This window comes from Cyprinus carpio, chromosome A18 (assembly GCF_018340385.1).
Source record: "Cyprinus carpio isolate SPL01 chromosome A18, ASM1834038v1, whole genome shotgun sequence".
Classification (NCBI taxonomy): Eukaryota; Metazoa; Chordata; class Actinopteri; order Cypriniformes; family Cyprinidae; genus Cyprinus; species Cyprinus carpio.
In genome coordinates this window covers 23415185-23429639 of record NC_056589.1, presented here as the reverse complement: position 1 = coordinate 23429639, position 14455 = coordinate 23415185, and the positions used below count along the sequence as shown (strand labels likewise).

Below are 14455 nucleotides of genomic sequence, written 5' to 3'. Positions count from 1 at the left end.
CAGGCGTTCGCTGCTGGCAACTGTGCAAGTGTGCTAGCAAGTAACAAATGATCAAAGACTTTGGCTCACTCTACAGCCGGCGATCCATTGCTCTTTTTGCATTATATCTTTCTCTTGTAAACATGTTTCCATTAAACCTTTTGTCTCCATTCTGTGTTGATTGCACGTTCCTGGCGCCATTACTGTGAAGGCTGATTATTCAGTTGCACTAATGGTGTGTTATCGCACTTGTCACGTATTTCCCCTTGCATGTTTTAATTACAGCTTATGTCATTGCTTGCACTCTCTAAGGAGACTAATTACGCTCTATGGTTCGGCACCATCTTCTTGTGCTCAGGCATACATTCACGATCACAGGAGGTAGAGGGTGTTTGTTTCACAGCAAGATACCACTGCCTTGGGTTTGAATGACATGGTTTTTGGCACGGATGACTGCATATGGGAAAACGTAACTGCCTAGGTGCTTTGTTTACACGTGTTTGTGGTGTTCGCTTGCCTTGAGGGTTCTCCCTGTCTTGTTTGGCGGCATGACGCAGGCAGACAGCGTGGGCACAGTGTGTCTATGGCCTCCAGAACATATCCTGCCCTGCCTCCTCCTGTTCCCTGAACAACTCTGCACTTTTATAAGGCCATCTTCAGACATATTTAGAGTCCCAAAGCCTTCTCCCATGGATTAAACTGCACATTTATCCTTCCACACACTCATTCTCTTCTTTATGCATTTTTCATTCCCATTAGCTTTCTGTTTTTCTTCGTCTCAGTTTCTTCAGGATAGCCAATAGACAGTTTCTGGCATAGTCAGGTTGGTGTGATTGACAAGCATTTGGTACGACTTTGTGCTTGCTAAAGGCTAAATGGAGGTCCCTGTCGTTCTGTTGAGCTTTTATTAGTTTTGGGCCAAGGGTGCGGTACATGTCCACAGTTTCTAAACATTGAGGAAAGTCAAAATCAATTTTCCCTCCTTATCTTTCTTTCTGTCGTCTTGTGTCCCAGTCAAACCTCACAGGCTTAACTAGAAGGTCATCTTTGTGTGAAAAATGTTAAATGTATTGTTTTAACTGACTGTTATTCCTGAGCAGAATGTCATGAAAGAGTTTGATTAAATGGAAGAGTATGTTTCAAGAATTTTTTTTCTTAAATATATGTTCCTCAGTCCTGCCATTCATTCATGTCTGCAACTGCAAAGTTCCAGAAAGAGTTATATGCCAAAGTTAAAGACTTAGCATTAGCAGGTTGTAAAACCAATAGCAGTGATGCTTGCCTTACTGAATGACTTTGACAAAGCTGAAAGATGTCAGTATTGTTCAGTTTTCATGCAGAGTTATACTTTCACATATGGTCTCATGTCAGTGATGTGTGTTTTACTTATGCCCTCTCCTGATCTTTTTGTCAAGACTGGTGTGTTAGAACTTCAACAAGTGATGAATGTCTGTCATAGCTCATACACTAACAGAACAAGTGATGTGGTATGAGGACTGACCCAACCTTCACTCTTAAAAGCAATATCCTTGTGCACACTATAGTAAATAATTTGACCTTTTATAAATTTTAATCTAATAAAACTTTTTATTTTTCTCCACACAGCCGTGCTATCAAGACCAACCAGGACCTTCTCCCTGAAACGCCTTGGATCAACATCTTCTACGATGACTTCTGGGGGACACTTCTCACCCACAGCGGTAGCCACAAGTCCTACCGCCCGCTTTGCACGCTCTCCTTTCGACTCAACTACGCCCTGGGAGGCTTAGATCCCTGGGGTTTCCACCTGGTCAATGCAGTTCTACACTGTGCCACGACTGCCCTGTTCTCTAGCCTCTCAAGCCTGCTGCTGGGGTCGGGTTGCTGGAGCCTGCTGGCCGGGCTTCTCTTTGCTGCTCACCCCATCCACACGGAGGCTGTGGCAGGCATCGTGGGCCGTGCTGATGTAGGAGCCGCCCTCTTCTTCCTCCTGGCCCTGCGTTGCTACTTATGCCACTGCTCCCTGAGGACTAGTGGTGCCCATGGATGGAGCTGGATGTGGTTCTTGGGCACCTTGGCGTGTGCTTCCTGTAGCATGCTTTGGAAGGAGCAAGGCGTGACCGTGCTGGCCGTGGCTGCTGTGTATGACGTGTTTGTCTTCCACAGGTTGAAGCTGCAGCAGGTTCCCGCTCTCTTCTTAAAGGTAAACAGCCTTTATCCGCCATTTGGAAAACCAGCTGTGTTTTTATATGCATAGATCTGATTTCCTAAACTCTTGGATAGTGCATGTGTGTGCTGGTGGATAATTTGTATACAATTTCATGTGTGGTGTTTGCTTTCCATCAGGATGACATTTGGAAAACATTTTGGCATGTATGTTCATCTGAGTGAACCGTAACAAACCGTATCGTTTTTTGTTTTTCTTCGTAATGCGGTAGAAAAATGCAAGAGCAGAGGGCAATCAAAAGAAATTTGGTGTTTGTTTGGTGTATTTACATACATGAATCTGGCCAGAGATGTTTGCATTTTCACTTGGCAGCACTCGACGACCCGTAATTGTAAGAAAACGTTTCTGCACCACATCAAATTTCGGCAATCTTATTGCAGCTATGTTTACCTCCTTGATTTGGAGTTTGCTGAATGGCGGCTCTTTAGATTTCAATGAACCGTTCTGCTTTCTCAAACTGCCGTTCATCCGAACCCGTCACGGGTGAAGTCAGTCCCCAGTAAACTCCTGTTTTTAATGAACCCTTTATAATTGGGAAATTTTCGAGTGAGGCTGGAAAGGCCTGGCTAACCTTCTCAAATTTTATTATTAACGGCCAAGTTGTGATCGTAATGAATGCTCCTTTAATGGGGTTTAATGATGTGGATGTATTGTGTTTACATAAGAACAGCAATTAGTGCAGCGATCACTCATAAACAGCAGCAATCATTGTGTATGTGTGCAAAATAAGGTATGGTGGAGAAAGCAGGACAGGGAAATCAATGATGTTAGAACGATTACACGCAGTGGTGCCTTGCTCCTTACTGTGCAGATTTCTGCTCTTCAAGCACCCGACCATCAGGTCGACTTTTGCTCAACCCTGGCTTGTCAAGAGGATTTACCATCGACCATCAAAACCCACTGACATCGTAACCCTCAGCCACTCAGCGCAAACTAAACTGACTTGTGCACAAATGGGACAGAGGATTACAAGCCCATTAAACTCTCATGCCAGAGTGTAAAGATTTTTCTTCCTAAATAATGTTTTGTATTCAATCAAAAAAATACTTTTTTTATTGTTACTCTTGATACAGAATATATATTGGTCGCTATTGAATATTTAATTGCGCAAACCTATTTATTAATTCTTTTTTTACATTTAGATTACCGTTGCCATCATGTAACGATCATTTAAAGGGCTGAAATGAAAATGTTCATTAAAATTTTCAAATCATGTCGTTCCAATCCTGTATGAGTTCATTTCTTTTTTGAACATGAAGATATTTTGAAGAATGGTAAGCAAACAGTTGCTGGTAGCCTTTGACTTCCATATTATTTTCTTCCCTACCCTGGATGTCAACAGCTACCAGCAACTGTTTGGACCCCGAAATTCTTCAGAATATCTTCTTTTGCATTCAGCAGAGGAGTTAAACTCATACTGGTAGAAAACAATTTATGGGTGAGTAAATGATGACAGAAAGGTAATTTCTGACTCTGATGTACATTTTTGTATGTTTTGTGCTTACAAGTGTATTTTGAACCAGTATGGCTTCACTTCTCATTCTTCACTGCTGTCTGCCTTTGGCTTATTCATAGACTGCAGCAGACAGGCTCTATGATGGCACATCACTTCATCCTGGGAAGTCTGGCCTGTTGGTGACAAAAGAGCATGATCTCTCATATCTGACAGCTCTCTGCGTTCTGATTGAGCATTTCCCCATCAATCATCAGCTCTTCTATCAGCCCCAGCTGTCATTTTAACTATATTTAGCCGTACAGTAGAAATGCGTCGCTTCACAATGTGTCAGAGAGCATTAATTTGTCCACGAACCCATGTGCTTCCTATATCCTTTCCGCATCAGGGCCCGGTTGTGTTTTCACATTGCTGTCATCCGGCTCAACAGTATTAGCACGTTGTCAGAGGCAAATAATTCCAGATTTTCCTCTTTGAGAAGAGACCGTGTCAGTTTGACTTATGACAGCTTAGAGTAAACCAGAGTTGAAGGGTAAGCCAGAATCACTATGTAAACACATACGCATCAAGACGTTTACGATCTGCAAGCCCAAGGACAAATACCTCTCATCTGCCAGGCTGCAGTGCAGCAATAATTCCAGAGATGAAAGCTGGATGGGTTTTACTGAGGAGACAAACTGCTTCCTACATCCAAGGGACTGAAGACTCATTTGCTATAATGAGACAATAAACCAAATGGGGAATAAACTAAAAAACACCAGTGTTTAGATGTTAGAGCTCATCCGTCAATGGGGCATAATAAACATGTCCATGATTCTGTTTTGGTGCAGTTTTGGTCTGTGGACTTGCTTAATGTATGAAGCACAAAGACATATTAATGGCGATCCTCACCCATCCATATTAAATGTGTAGGCTTGTATGAGAATAGTGATGTGATTGTAAATTGGGCCGCTTATCTGATTGTGGTATGCAGTTTATGACATCATCCCATACTTTTATATCAATGGTAAATCATAATGTCTGCCATAAGTAAAAGCTCCCTGGGAAGCTGGTCTGGACTCAGGACAATTATGGAGATGGATGATGCATTCTTTTCAATTATTTCAAGTTTAAAAGGCTTCTAAACTGCATTAAAGTGTTTTGTGTGTGTGTGTGTGTGTGTGTGTGTGTGTGTGTGTGTGTGTGTGTGTGTGTGTGTTTGTGTGTTTTTAGAATCTCCCTGGACTGTTCAGAATACTCAATTTCTTTCCAGTCTCCTCTTGGATGCCACGTTTAATTTGATGCGTGAAAATGAGGCTGTAAGAAATGAACGTTCATATTGTTTGTAGTCAATCTTTAGTGGTTCTTCATCTTAAAATGGCACTTCATTTCAAAAAAAGATTGTGGTTTTCTTAACATAACCACATAATGACGTTGTGGACAATTATGTTAAGTACACACAATATTAAAGTTCTGAATAATACAGATAAGCTGTTAAATATTTTTACAGTTTGGCTGATAAGAGATAAATGGACGATTTTGAGATTTATACAATGAAAAAAAAATTGGCGAAACACTTATTTACTAGAAGTAGAAATTTTACAAAGAAACAAAGTAAGAGTGTATTAAACATGAAATTTTGAGGTAGAAAAACTGGAATAATATATATATATATATCTAATATATACCACATATATATATAATATATATATATATATATATATATACATATATATATCATACATATATATATATATATATATATATATATCATATATATATATATATTTACACACACATATACATGCATATATATATATATATATATATATATATATATATATATATATATATATATTATACACATACATATATATATTATTTTTTTTATTATTGAGAGAGAGGTGATCTAAATATTTGTGTTAAACATATGTTAGTGATACATCATGCATAGACATCCCTAAATAAAGCACATTTCCAACTTGTGAAATTATTTTGAAAGCTGTATTACCTAAGCTGTGCTCAGTTATACCGGCAAGGCTGTTTTTCTTCTGCCAATTCAAACATGGCAAGGAAAAAAGACATCAAACCTTAACTTCTAATAGCATTTTTTATCCACTTAAATTGTAACCCAGTGCCACAAAGTCTTTTTCCATATCATGATAAACATTCACATACTAACGCTATTTTGCCTGGATCTGGGTGTAATGATCTGGCTACACATTCCTCAAACCTCTGCTGTCTCACTGATACCCAGACAGCCATATCTTCTCTGAATGCATAATGAGCTCTTTCCTTTCTTTCCATTAGAGCTGTGATTTCATAACCCCTGCAAACAGTTGATTTTTCTCTGTTTTTGTGGCTGTATTAAGGCATAATTGTTGAGAAAAATCACACTTGCATTTAAGGAAATTTTAGAGGAAATCAAGGCACGTCTTGGGTTGCATTTTACTTCTGAACTACTGGCATGTTGGAAGTAATTTAAAGCTCTGTTTTAAAACCTAAAGAGCTGTTTTACTCTGCATCCTAACTATCATTGAGCCTCCTAAATGACCCATTTGAACACTGTCTCAAATAGGCAGCACTTCTGTTTGGCACACAAATAGTGCTCCGTGTGGGACATTTGACTCAAATCATTTGATTCCAATAGAGTTTGAAATATCATGTTGCTAAGCCAGCAGTAGGACAAGTAAATATAGGAAATATGTAATGCTGCATAAGAATTAGTCTAAAACAAGGTGTTTTAAGAGGCTACATATAATTAAGATGCCTTTTATATTTTTGAAACTGCTTGCATTTGGGTGCCTGTTATGCCTAAAATGCAGTCTAGGTAGGCAGCATGATTGGTTTTAGAATGGAGCATAAGTGTGTGTGTGCGTACGAACATGAGAAGGAAAGAGAATGAGTTAAGTGCATAAGCACATGTTGAGTTAACAGGGAGCTGCGATCTAAGTGCATTTGGCAGCGTCTCCCTCCAGAGCTCTTGGGGGATTTTTATTGAGAGTCCTGGTAGAGCTCTATGATGCTTTTGGTCATTGCTCACCCTTTTAAAAAAGCCTCCACGCTCACAGCTAATCAAAGTATGCTTGCTGAGAAGTTTTACATTCGATACTCGCAGATTGACACAGATTTTCAAACTTTATCTGTAACCCTTAGTCTAAAACAAAATTAATTTTTAGAGAAGGTCAAACCTGCATTACAACTAATGTAGCACTCACATGTAACATTGTTGGCACCAGCAGCTATTGCATTTATAGTGTATTCAGTTTATCTTTATGTGGAAAATGCCGTTTTATTAGCTCATTTTCTGGAACAAGTTAATAGGCTCATTTTCAGTAACAGATACTGAAGTTAGATACAATTAGTGCACCACGTTTGGCATACACACCTTTCAGAATGAGATCACAATGTTTATTCATCAGCTGTAAAATGTCTTTCCTGAGGACTTGGCAAGTTTGCAGTTTTTCCGCAGTATAAACGGCATTGTTGGTAAGCTAATAAAGTAAACGTGTGAGGAGAATTGCAACAGAATTTTGCATGGCTTTGTGCAATACAAGTGAAAAGCTGTTTATCTTTTGTTTATCTTTTTAAATTTGTGTTCTAATTCATTGAAATGTAGTATGAAAAATTTGTTATGAGTCAAATCTTCCAGTCAGAGAGAAATTTGAGAAACAATCTTTCCATGGAGCAGTTGTAAGACATCAGTGACAAGCATGAAGTCTAGACAGTAGTCAATAAAATTAAGTATATAAATAGCATACACAGTATTTGAAATAGTGGGTGATGCAAACAAACATTATAGAAGCCAATTTCTGCCATACAAGGAAAAAATCATCATAGTTATGAAAAGCCAAAATAATGAGCTACTAAATTGAAATTATGAAATAAAAAGTTGAAATTTGAGACATCAAGTCATTATGGGATTAAAAAATCTAAATTATGAGAAACTCAAAGTTATTGGATAAAAAGTCAAATGACATTGAGATACAGTCATAATTCTGAGATTTAAAGTTGAAATTGAGATACTATCTAAATTTGAGCTAAATCTCAGAATAAAAAGTCAATTGTGAGATTAAGGTGTCAAAATTATTACGATTTGCATCATAATTTTGATTATTTCATAATTAAAACTACAAAAATAAGAAGTCATTATTGCACAAAAGGTCCATTAGGAAAAAGTTGACTTCTCAATATTTTGTCTCACTTATGTCATAATTTTGGCTTTATACATCATTGTGATTAAAATGAAAGCATAATTTTCTCTTTCTGTGGCAGAATCAGGCTTTGATAAAACCTATAATAATATTGTTACAAAAATGGGTCTCACTGCATAGACCACAATATATACATGTTATTTTTACATTATATACACTTCAAGATTCTAAAACCACTAAGAAAAACAATGAAATGTTATTTTAACTTCTGTACCCAGAGTAAAGGCATTGGGAAGTATGCTTTAATTAGGCATGTTTTTACCATCTTTTACCTATAAGAGCACTGTGGTATTCGATAAGTCAAGTGCTTTACCATGTGGGTGGTTCAGTTGGAAGGAAGCCCTGGTATGTCAATGAAGCATGTGTTAAGTTCAGCTCTGGGTGTGTGTGGCTGTGTTTAAGGGAACAGGTGTGAATTTATGACATGGCCTTGTGTGTACACATGGACACGTATGCACACAAGCACACACAGATGGTATGCGTATGCTCTAATGCCTTCTGTCAGTGTATGATGAAGTGGTGCTCTGTAGGCATCACCCCGTACAGGAGCACCTGCCCACCAGGAGCACATTTATATTGCTCCATATAGCTGCTCCAACAATCAAAATGGCGGCAAACCAAATTCTTTTGTCTGTTTTTGTCTTGTTTTCTGGTCTCTTTTGACAACCAATTGGAATTTGAAGTAAAGATGATGCTATGCTCTCTGCATGCATATATCATGAATTAAAAGAATCTGTTGTGTCTGTGAGATCAGCGTAAGCAGTGACCCTGTCGTGCATTCGGGCATATCACCCTTTGTCCTCACTCTTTCACACAAAAGAGCACAGCACTACTTATGAAATTTAAGAAATAGGAATTCAGATATGAAGACTGTGAAAGGACCTAAATGCATATTGGTGTTCCCTAACACACATCATTTATTTATTTATGTATGTATATGTATATATGTATATATGTGTGTGTATATATCTATAGTACGATATATATATATATATATATATATATATTATATATATATATATATGTATATATATTATATATATATATATATATAGATATGTATATAATATATGTATATTATATATAATATAATATATATATATATATATATATATCATATATATATATATATTTAATAGCAATAGTAATACAGTTAAAATTTGTATAAATATTTTTACAAATTGCAAATTAGTTTTATTGTTAAAAATAATAATTTAAATTGAATTGAATAATTAAATTATAATATATATATATATCATATATATATATATATATAGTGGGATATATATATATATATATATATATATATATATATAATATATAGTGGAGCCATTTATTATTTTATTTTTTTTAGGGCTTCCGGCTTTGCAATAGTCTTAGGGATGCCATCCAAAAAACAAAGTAGTTTCAGAAGTGGAGCCATTTAGTAATAATGTTGCATCCATCCATCCATTTATTTTAAAAATGTAGTGCTTGAGGGGCTGAAATTTAAGAGGGCTTAGTGATGTCATCCAAAAAGTAGTTTTAGAAGTAAAGCAGTTGAAAATATCTTTGTTGAAGATGCTGAAACGACTTGCCTTTTCCTTTTCTGATTTAATTCATGCATTTTCAGCTGCTGTTTAGTTTGCGGAGAGACGCATGAGAAGTGTTGCAAGGCTTCAGTGTTTGTTTTTCCCAGAGTTATATGTTCGAGAGCACAGATCCAGTGATCTGTCACAGCTCCTCTATATATAGTGCTCTGTGGTTACTGTGTCTGAGCGGCACTCTCCTCTGCTGTCTACCCTCAGACTTGAGTTAATGCATCTGGAAACACAAGACTCGCTCTTCCCACACAACCACACTGCAGTGGAGATGATCCGTTGATAATTTGGAGATATCTGGTATGATGGAAAAGATAGCTGGTAGGTTAGCTGTTTGGTTTTGGCTGACCTGGATATCTGACATGCTTGCTTCGCCTTGGAATGAACTCATTCTGTGTTGCAATAAACATACAATACATAATATCGGAGTCAAATTTGTTTAGGTTTTTGTATTATAAGTGACTTCAAATCAGTTTTTTTTTTACTGTAATGCATGCACAGAATTTATGATGTGAATTTATAATGTGTTTATTTATGCAAATTGTGATAAACTACTACAGTAAGCTTTTTATGTCTTATCAAAGGAGTATCTTATTTATCTGGTGACTGCAAATAAATTTCTCGCAGATTAGCTCATTTTATTGTTTCTGCTCATCATTTCTCACTCCCTAATTATCAATTAGCATTATGCTCAGCTGACTCGCCCCCTCATGTAATTACTTGTTCAGTGAGCAGAGCATCTGAAGGTTGAAATGAGATTTGTGACCTTCCTCTAAAAACCTGCACGACGAATCAAGGCCATGCTGATGTGATGTTTGCTATGAAATGTTCCTGTTTTTATTGATCATACCCTGCATTGCTCTGCAAATACTGATGGCCCTTGAGGTGGCATTTTAAAGGGCAGTCTAAAAGAGCATCTTTCTCATGCTCCTGAAAATGCAGAGTCCTCCTGAGGCAATGCTGCCATTTTACATTTCTTGGTTTCCAGCCAAATGCCATAATCATTGAAACATGCATTCATTTGGCTGCATTCAAGGGAAACATGTTAAGGGGTTGCCATTTAGTTTGGTGTTTTTCTGGATTAAAACTGCTTTTAGGAATTTATGTGCATCCCAAATTGCGTACTTATGCACTATTCTATGACATTTTGTAGTATAAATAAGTGCTAGTAATGTAGTTCACACTGAAAGTTCCAAAAAGTAAAAGTGCACTTTAAATACTCAGATGGTGCACTTAAATATCTGAAAAAATTGAAAAACTTAAGTGTGGAATGTTGGACACTTCACACACTCAACTATCGCAGCTTTAAAGGGTTACTCCATCCCAAAATTTTGTCATTAATCACTTACCCCCCATGTCGTTCCGAATCCGTAAAACCTTTGTTCGTCTTCAGAACATAATTTAAGATATTTTGGATTAAAACCGGGAGGCTTGAGACTGTCCCATAGACTGCCAAGTAAGTTACTATGTCAAGGTCCAGAAAAGTATGAAAACCATCGTCAGAATAGTCCATCTGCCATCATTGATTCAACCGTAACGTTATGAAGCGACAAGAATACTTTTTGTACATGAAGAAAACAAAAATAAAGACTTTATTCAACAATTCCTCTACTCTGTCTCTCTCCAAATCAGCATAGCGCCATTTTCACAATTCTGAGCTGTATGGAGATGGTGTACGCTCTTCTGTATCAGCCGCGCCACAAGTATATTTATGCTTTGGTTTGAAAGCAAACAACGCATCGGTGCAGCGCGGCTGACACAGAAGAGCGTACGCCATCTGCATACAGCTCAGAATTGTCAAAATAGTGCTACGCTGATTTGGAGAGACACAGAGGAGAGGAATTGTTGAATAAAGTCGTTATTTTTGTTTTGTTCTTGTACAAAAAGTATTCTCGATGCTTCATAAGGTTATGGTTGAATCACTGAAGTTTTCAATTTGATGACTGTAAATGACACTTGAAATAAATTACCACTTACAGATATTTACTCAAAAACACAAAAAAACAAAAACAAATTGTGTGTTCAAGCAGGCGTCAGCTATGGTAAATTCTAAATGACATTTTTGTGCAGCTTAATTTCCAGGATGAAGTTTTGAGTTCCGAAAGTCTATGCATTGCTACGTAGTAATTGTGAACTATTTAATTTCAAAGGAACAGAATAAATCCTGGTTTTCAGTTTGATGTCCCCTTTAATACAAAGACCTTCATCACTGCAGCAGCAATCAGCTCTCTGTAATTTAAAGAGAACTTTGAGTATGTAAACTGAAAGGTTTCATTGAATGATTGCTAAAGTTTCAGATTAAGACCTTTCAGGTGGTTGGTACTGGGGGCTCGCTCTGCAAAGATCTCTTGGCTACACTAAGTACTCATTTCTATAAAACCAAGAGGAGAAATATTAATTAATGTTCATTATCATAACAAAGAGGCCATTTAAGCAGTGTGATTAATGATCACAGGGATGTCTGCAGGGTAAACCCACTCTCTCATTTCACGTGTATAGGCTATATTTTGTTGTTTATGCTAATTTTTCACAGGAAAAAGGGGCTCTCTCATCTTTCTGCAGCCCACCGTTTTATTCTTCTCTAGTTCTCACAGCATTATTACAGTTTACAATATTGACGTGTCCCATTGACTTGCTTTTGTACCACTTTATAAAACCGCATGTAATAAAGGGGAAGCTTTTGCAGTTGCCAAGCAGAATCTTGCATTTAGCTTGATTTTGTTTACAAATTTGGTTTATGAAGATCCGCTTTTGAGGTTCTACTGACTTGATCCAATCTCAGTCATAAATATCTCATATTTAATCAAAGCAAAATCATGTTACTGAAAACAATTAAGACATTTTTTGAGAGCACTGTCACTTTTCATTGCAGTTTTCCTTAGTAGTTCTTTTTTACTGGCAATATTCTGTATTTTGTGAGAAATATTGGTCCGTTTCTCATGTCTTTGTTGTAGCACATTGGAGTTATTAAAGTGCTGCAGCAGAACCATGAAGCAACTACTCATGACATGAATGCTAATATTGCTTAGAGTGGAACGGCTCCATTTTTCTATAATTTGTCAGAGTTGGTTGCCACTTCAGCAGTATTTCAACATTGTGATGTTTTTGTACTGAAGAGATTTCATTCTCTGTCATTCAGCAGCAATGTAGCACACATGAGAAAATGAGAACAATGTGAGATGAATCTCAATTTTTCGAAGTGTGCTTGAACACATGCAGAAGCTAAATAGTGCACTCAAACCTCACTGGAAAGTGCTCTTGTATTATTTGTTAGTAGTTTATGAGAGCTGCAAAGGTTCAATAATTCCCACACTCCTTTCCATTTCTAATAACAGTCTCTGCCTCGTTCATATTTTTCATTCCTTTTATTTTTCTGTTTTTCTCTGTTCATATCTTTTTGGCAGACATTTACCCACAGAAGCAGGAGCTGCTCTTTTATTTTTATTTTCTCTCGCTGCTTTTAATTTCCAAATATAGAGTTTTTTTGTTGTTGTTTTTTTCAATTACAAGCTGGGACTAGTTGTCAAATATAATTTTGGGTAAACATATTTACCAAACCATTACTAATTTATTTTAATCTCGTATCCATCCCTTGTCAAATACTGAAGTTTCTTGTTGCAGATTTAGAACTTTCTACAATTTTCTGGGTAATGATGAGGTAATGATGCTCACATGAAGTGATTCCTTCCCTTCATTATATACAGTAACGTTATAATAGCATAGCACATATATCTTGTTTATTTCAATGGGTTTCATGACCCATTTAAAATAGTAATAATATAAGTGCATTTTACATATTTTCAGAGTTATATTTTGATTTTTGAGCCTTAATTTCTATGCAGAATACTAGTTGGTGAAAGGAATAGTTCACAAAAAATTATATTCTCTCATCATATTCTCCATACCTGTTTGACCTGCTTATTCCCATATTAGCGAATGTAAATAGTGACCAGCTTTTCTTGGTCTCCATCCACTTCCATTGTATTAAAAAAAATAAAAAATCTTACACGGTTAAAAGTAAGAAAATAGCCAGATTGAGTCTCGTTTTGTGGCTCACGGGAGATTCAGAGGAAAGAGTCTTTCTTTTGTAAGCCCTAATGAAATCCATGGGCTGTAGTAAGCCTTTGTTTGGGTTGTAGTTGCTGACTGGTTAATTTATTGATGCCTGTCCCCTCCGGTCCAGTGCTGGTCTGGCTGAAGATGAAATGTGGTGTTCAGGAATCCATAATTTCCTTAGAAAGGCTTTTAACGCAATGTCTTATGGGAAATTTCAGGTTCTTTGTGTGTACTTAGTGCTAAGAAACAGTTGCTGGAAGCATAGAGTAAAACACTGTATGACCTCAAGGTGGCCGCATACATGTACACAAATAATCTGCCATATACCACAGCTTGTCATGTGGCACTCAATCACATCCATGGTGTTTTCTTTGGTCAAGCGCAGCCAATGCAAACAGCCCGGATTTGCTATATGTTGATGCAGCAACAAGGCTGGAAACTCAGCAGAGTTCAAATATTATAACCTACACAGCAGAATCACAAGTCCGTGTTCAGTTCAGATGATTAGTTTCGGAGAGCTCTGCTGACAGTGCACAGGAGGTCTCACTCAGCACCACAGTCCATCCAAACTCTGCCATGGTGAAAGTGCCAAGTTGTGAAGCTGCAACAGCTGCAAAAAACCTCAAAAGTAGTTTTGCCTAATGGTTAGAGAGTTGGACTTATAACCAGAAGGTTGTGAGTTCGAGTCTCAAGTCCCGCAGGAATTGGAATAACCAGCGCTCTCTTCCACCCCTCGATAACACCACACACTATACAACATTGAGCAACACACAAAACCCAAAACCTCCCCCCACACACACCTCCAGGTGTGTGTTCATGGTGTGTGTGTGTTCAATGCTGTGTGTGCACTTGGATTGGGTAAAATGCAGAGCATGAATTCCGAGTATGGGTCACCATAATTGGCCACATGTCACTTCACTTTAATTAAACTTCACTTTAAAAAAGGCTTTATTTCATCTAACTAATTTGATCTGGATACAAATGTGTG

At 37.3% G+C, this 14455-nt stretch overlaps 1 protein-coding gene across 1 annotated transcript in view; it reads left to right on the top strand.

Moving 5' to 3' along the window:
- LOC109109652 (protein O-mannosyl-transferase TMTC2-like) overlaps positions 1-14455 on the top strand; it is a 96764-nt gene that overhangs the window by 42721 nt on the left and 39588 nt on the right. The window contains exon 2 of the mRNA XM_042775519.1: positions 1585-2161. Coding sequence (XP_042631453.1) covers positions 1585-2161 — 577 coding nt within the window. The remainder of the gene's footprint in view (positions 1-1584; positions 2162-14455) is intronic.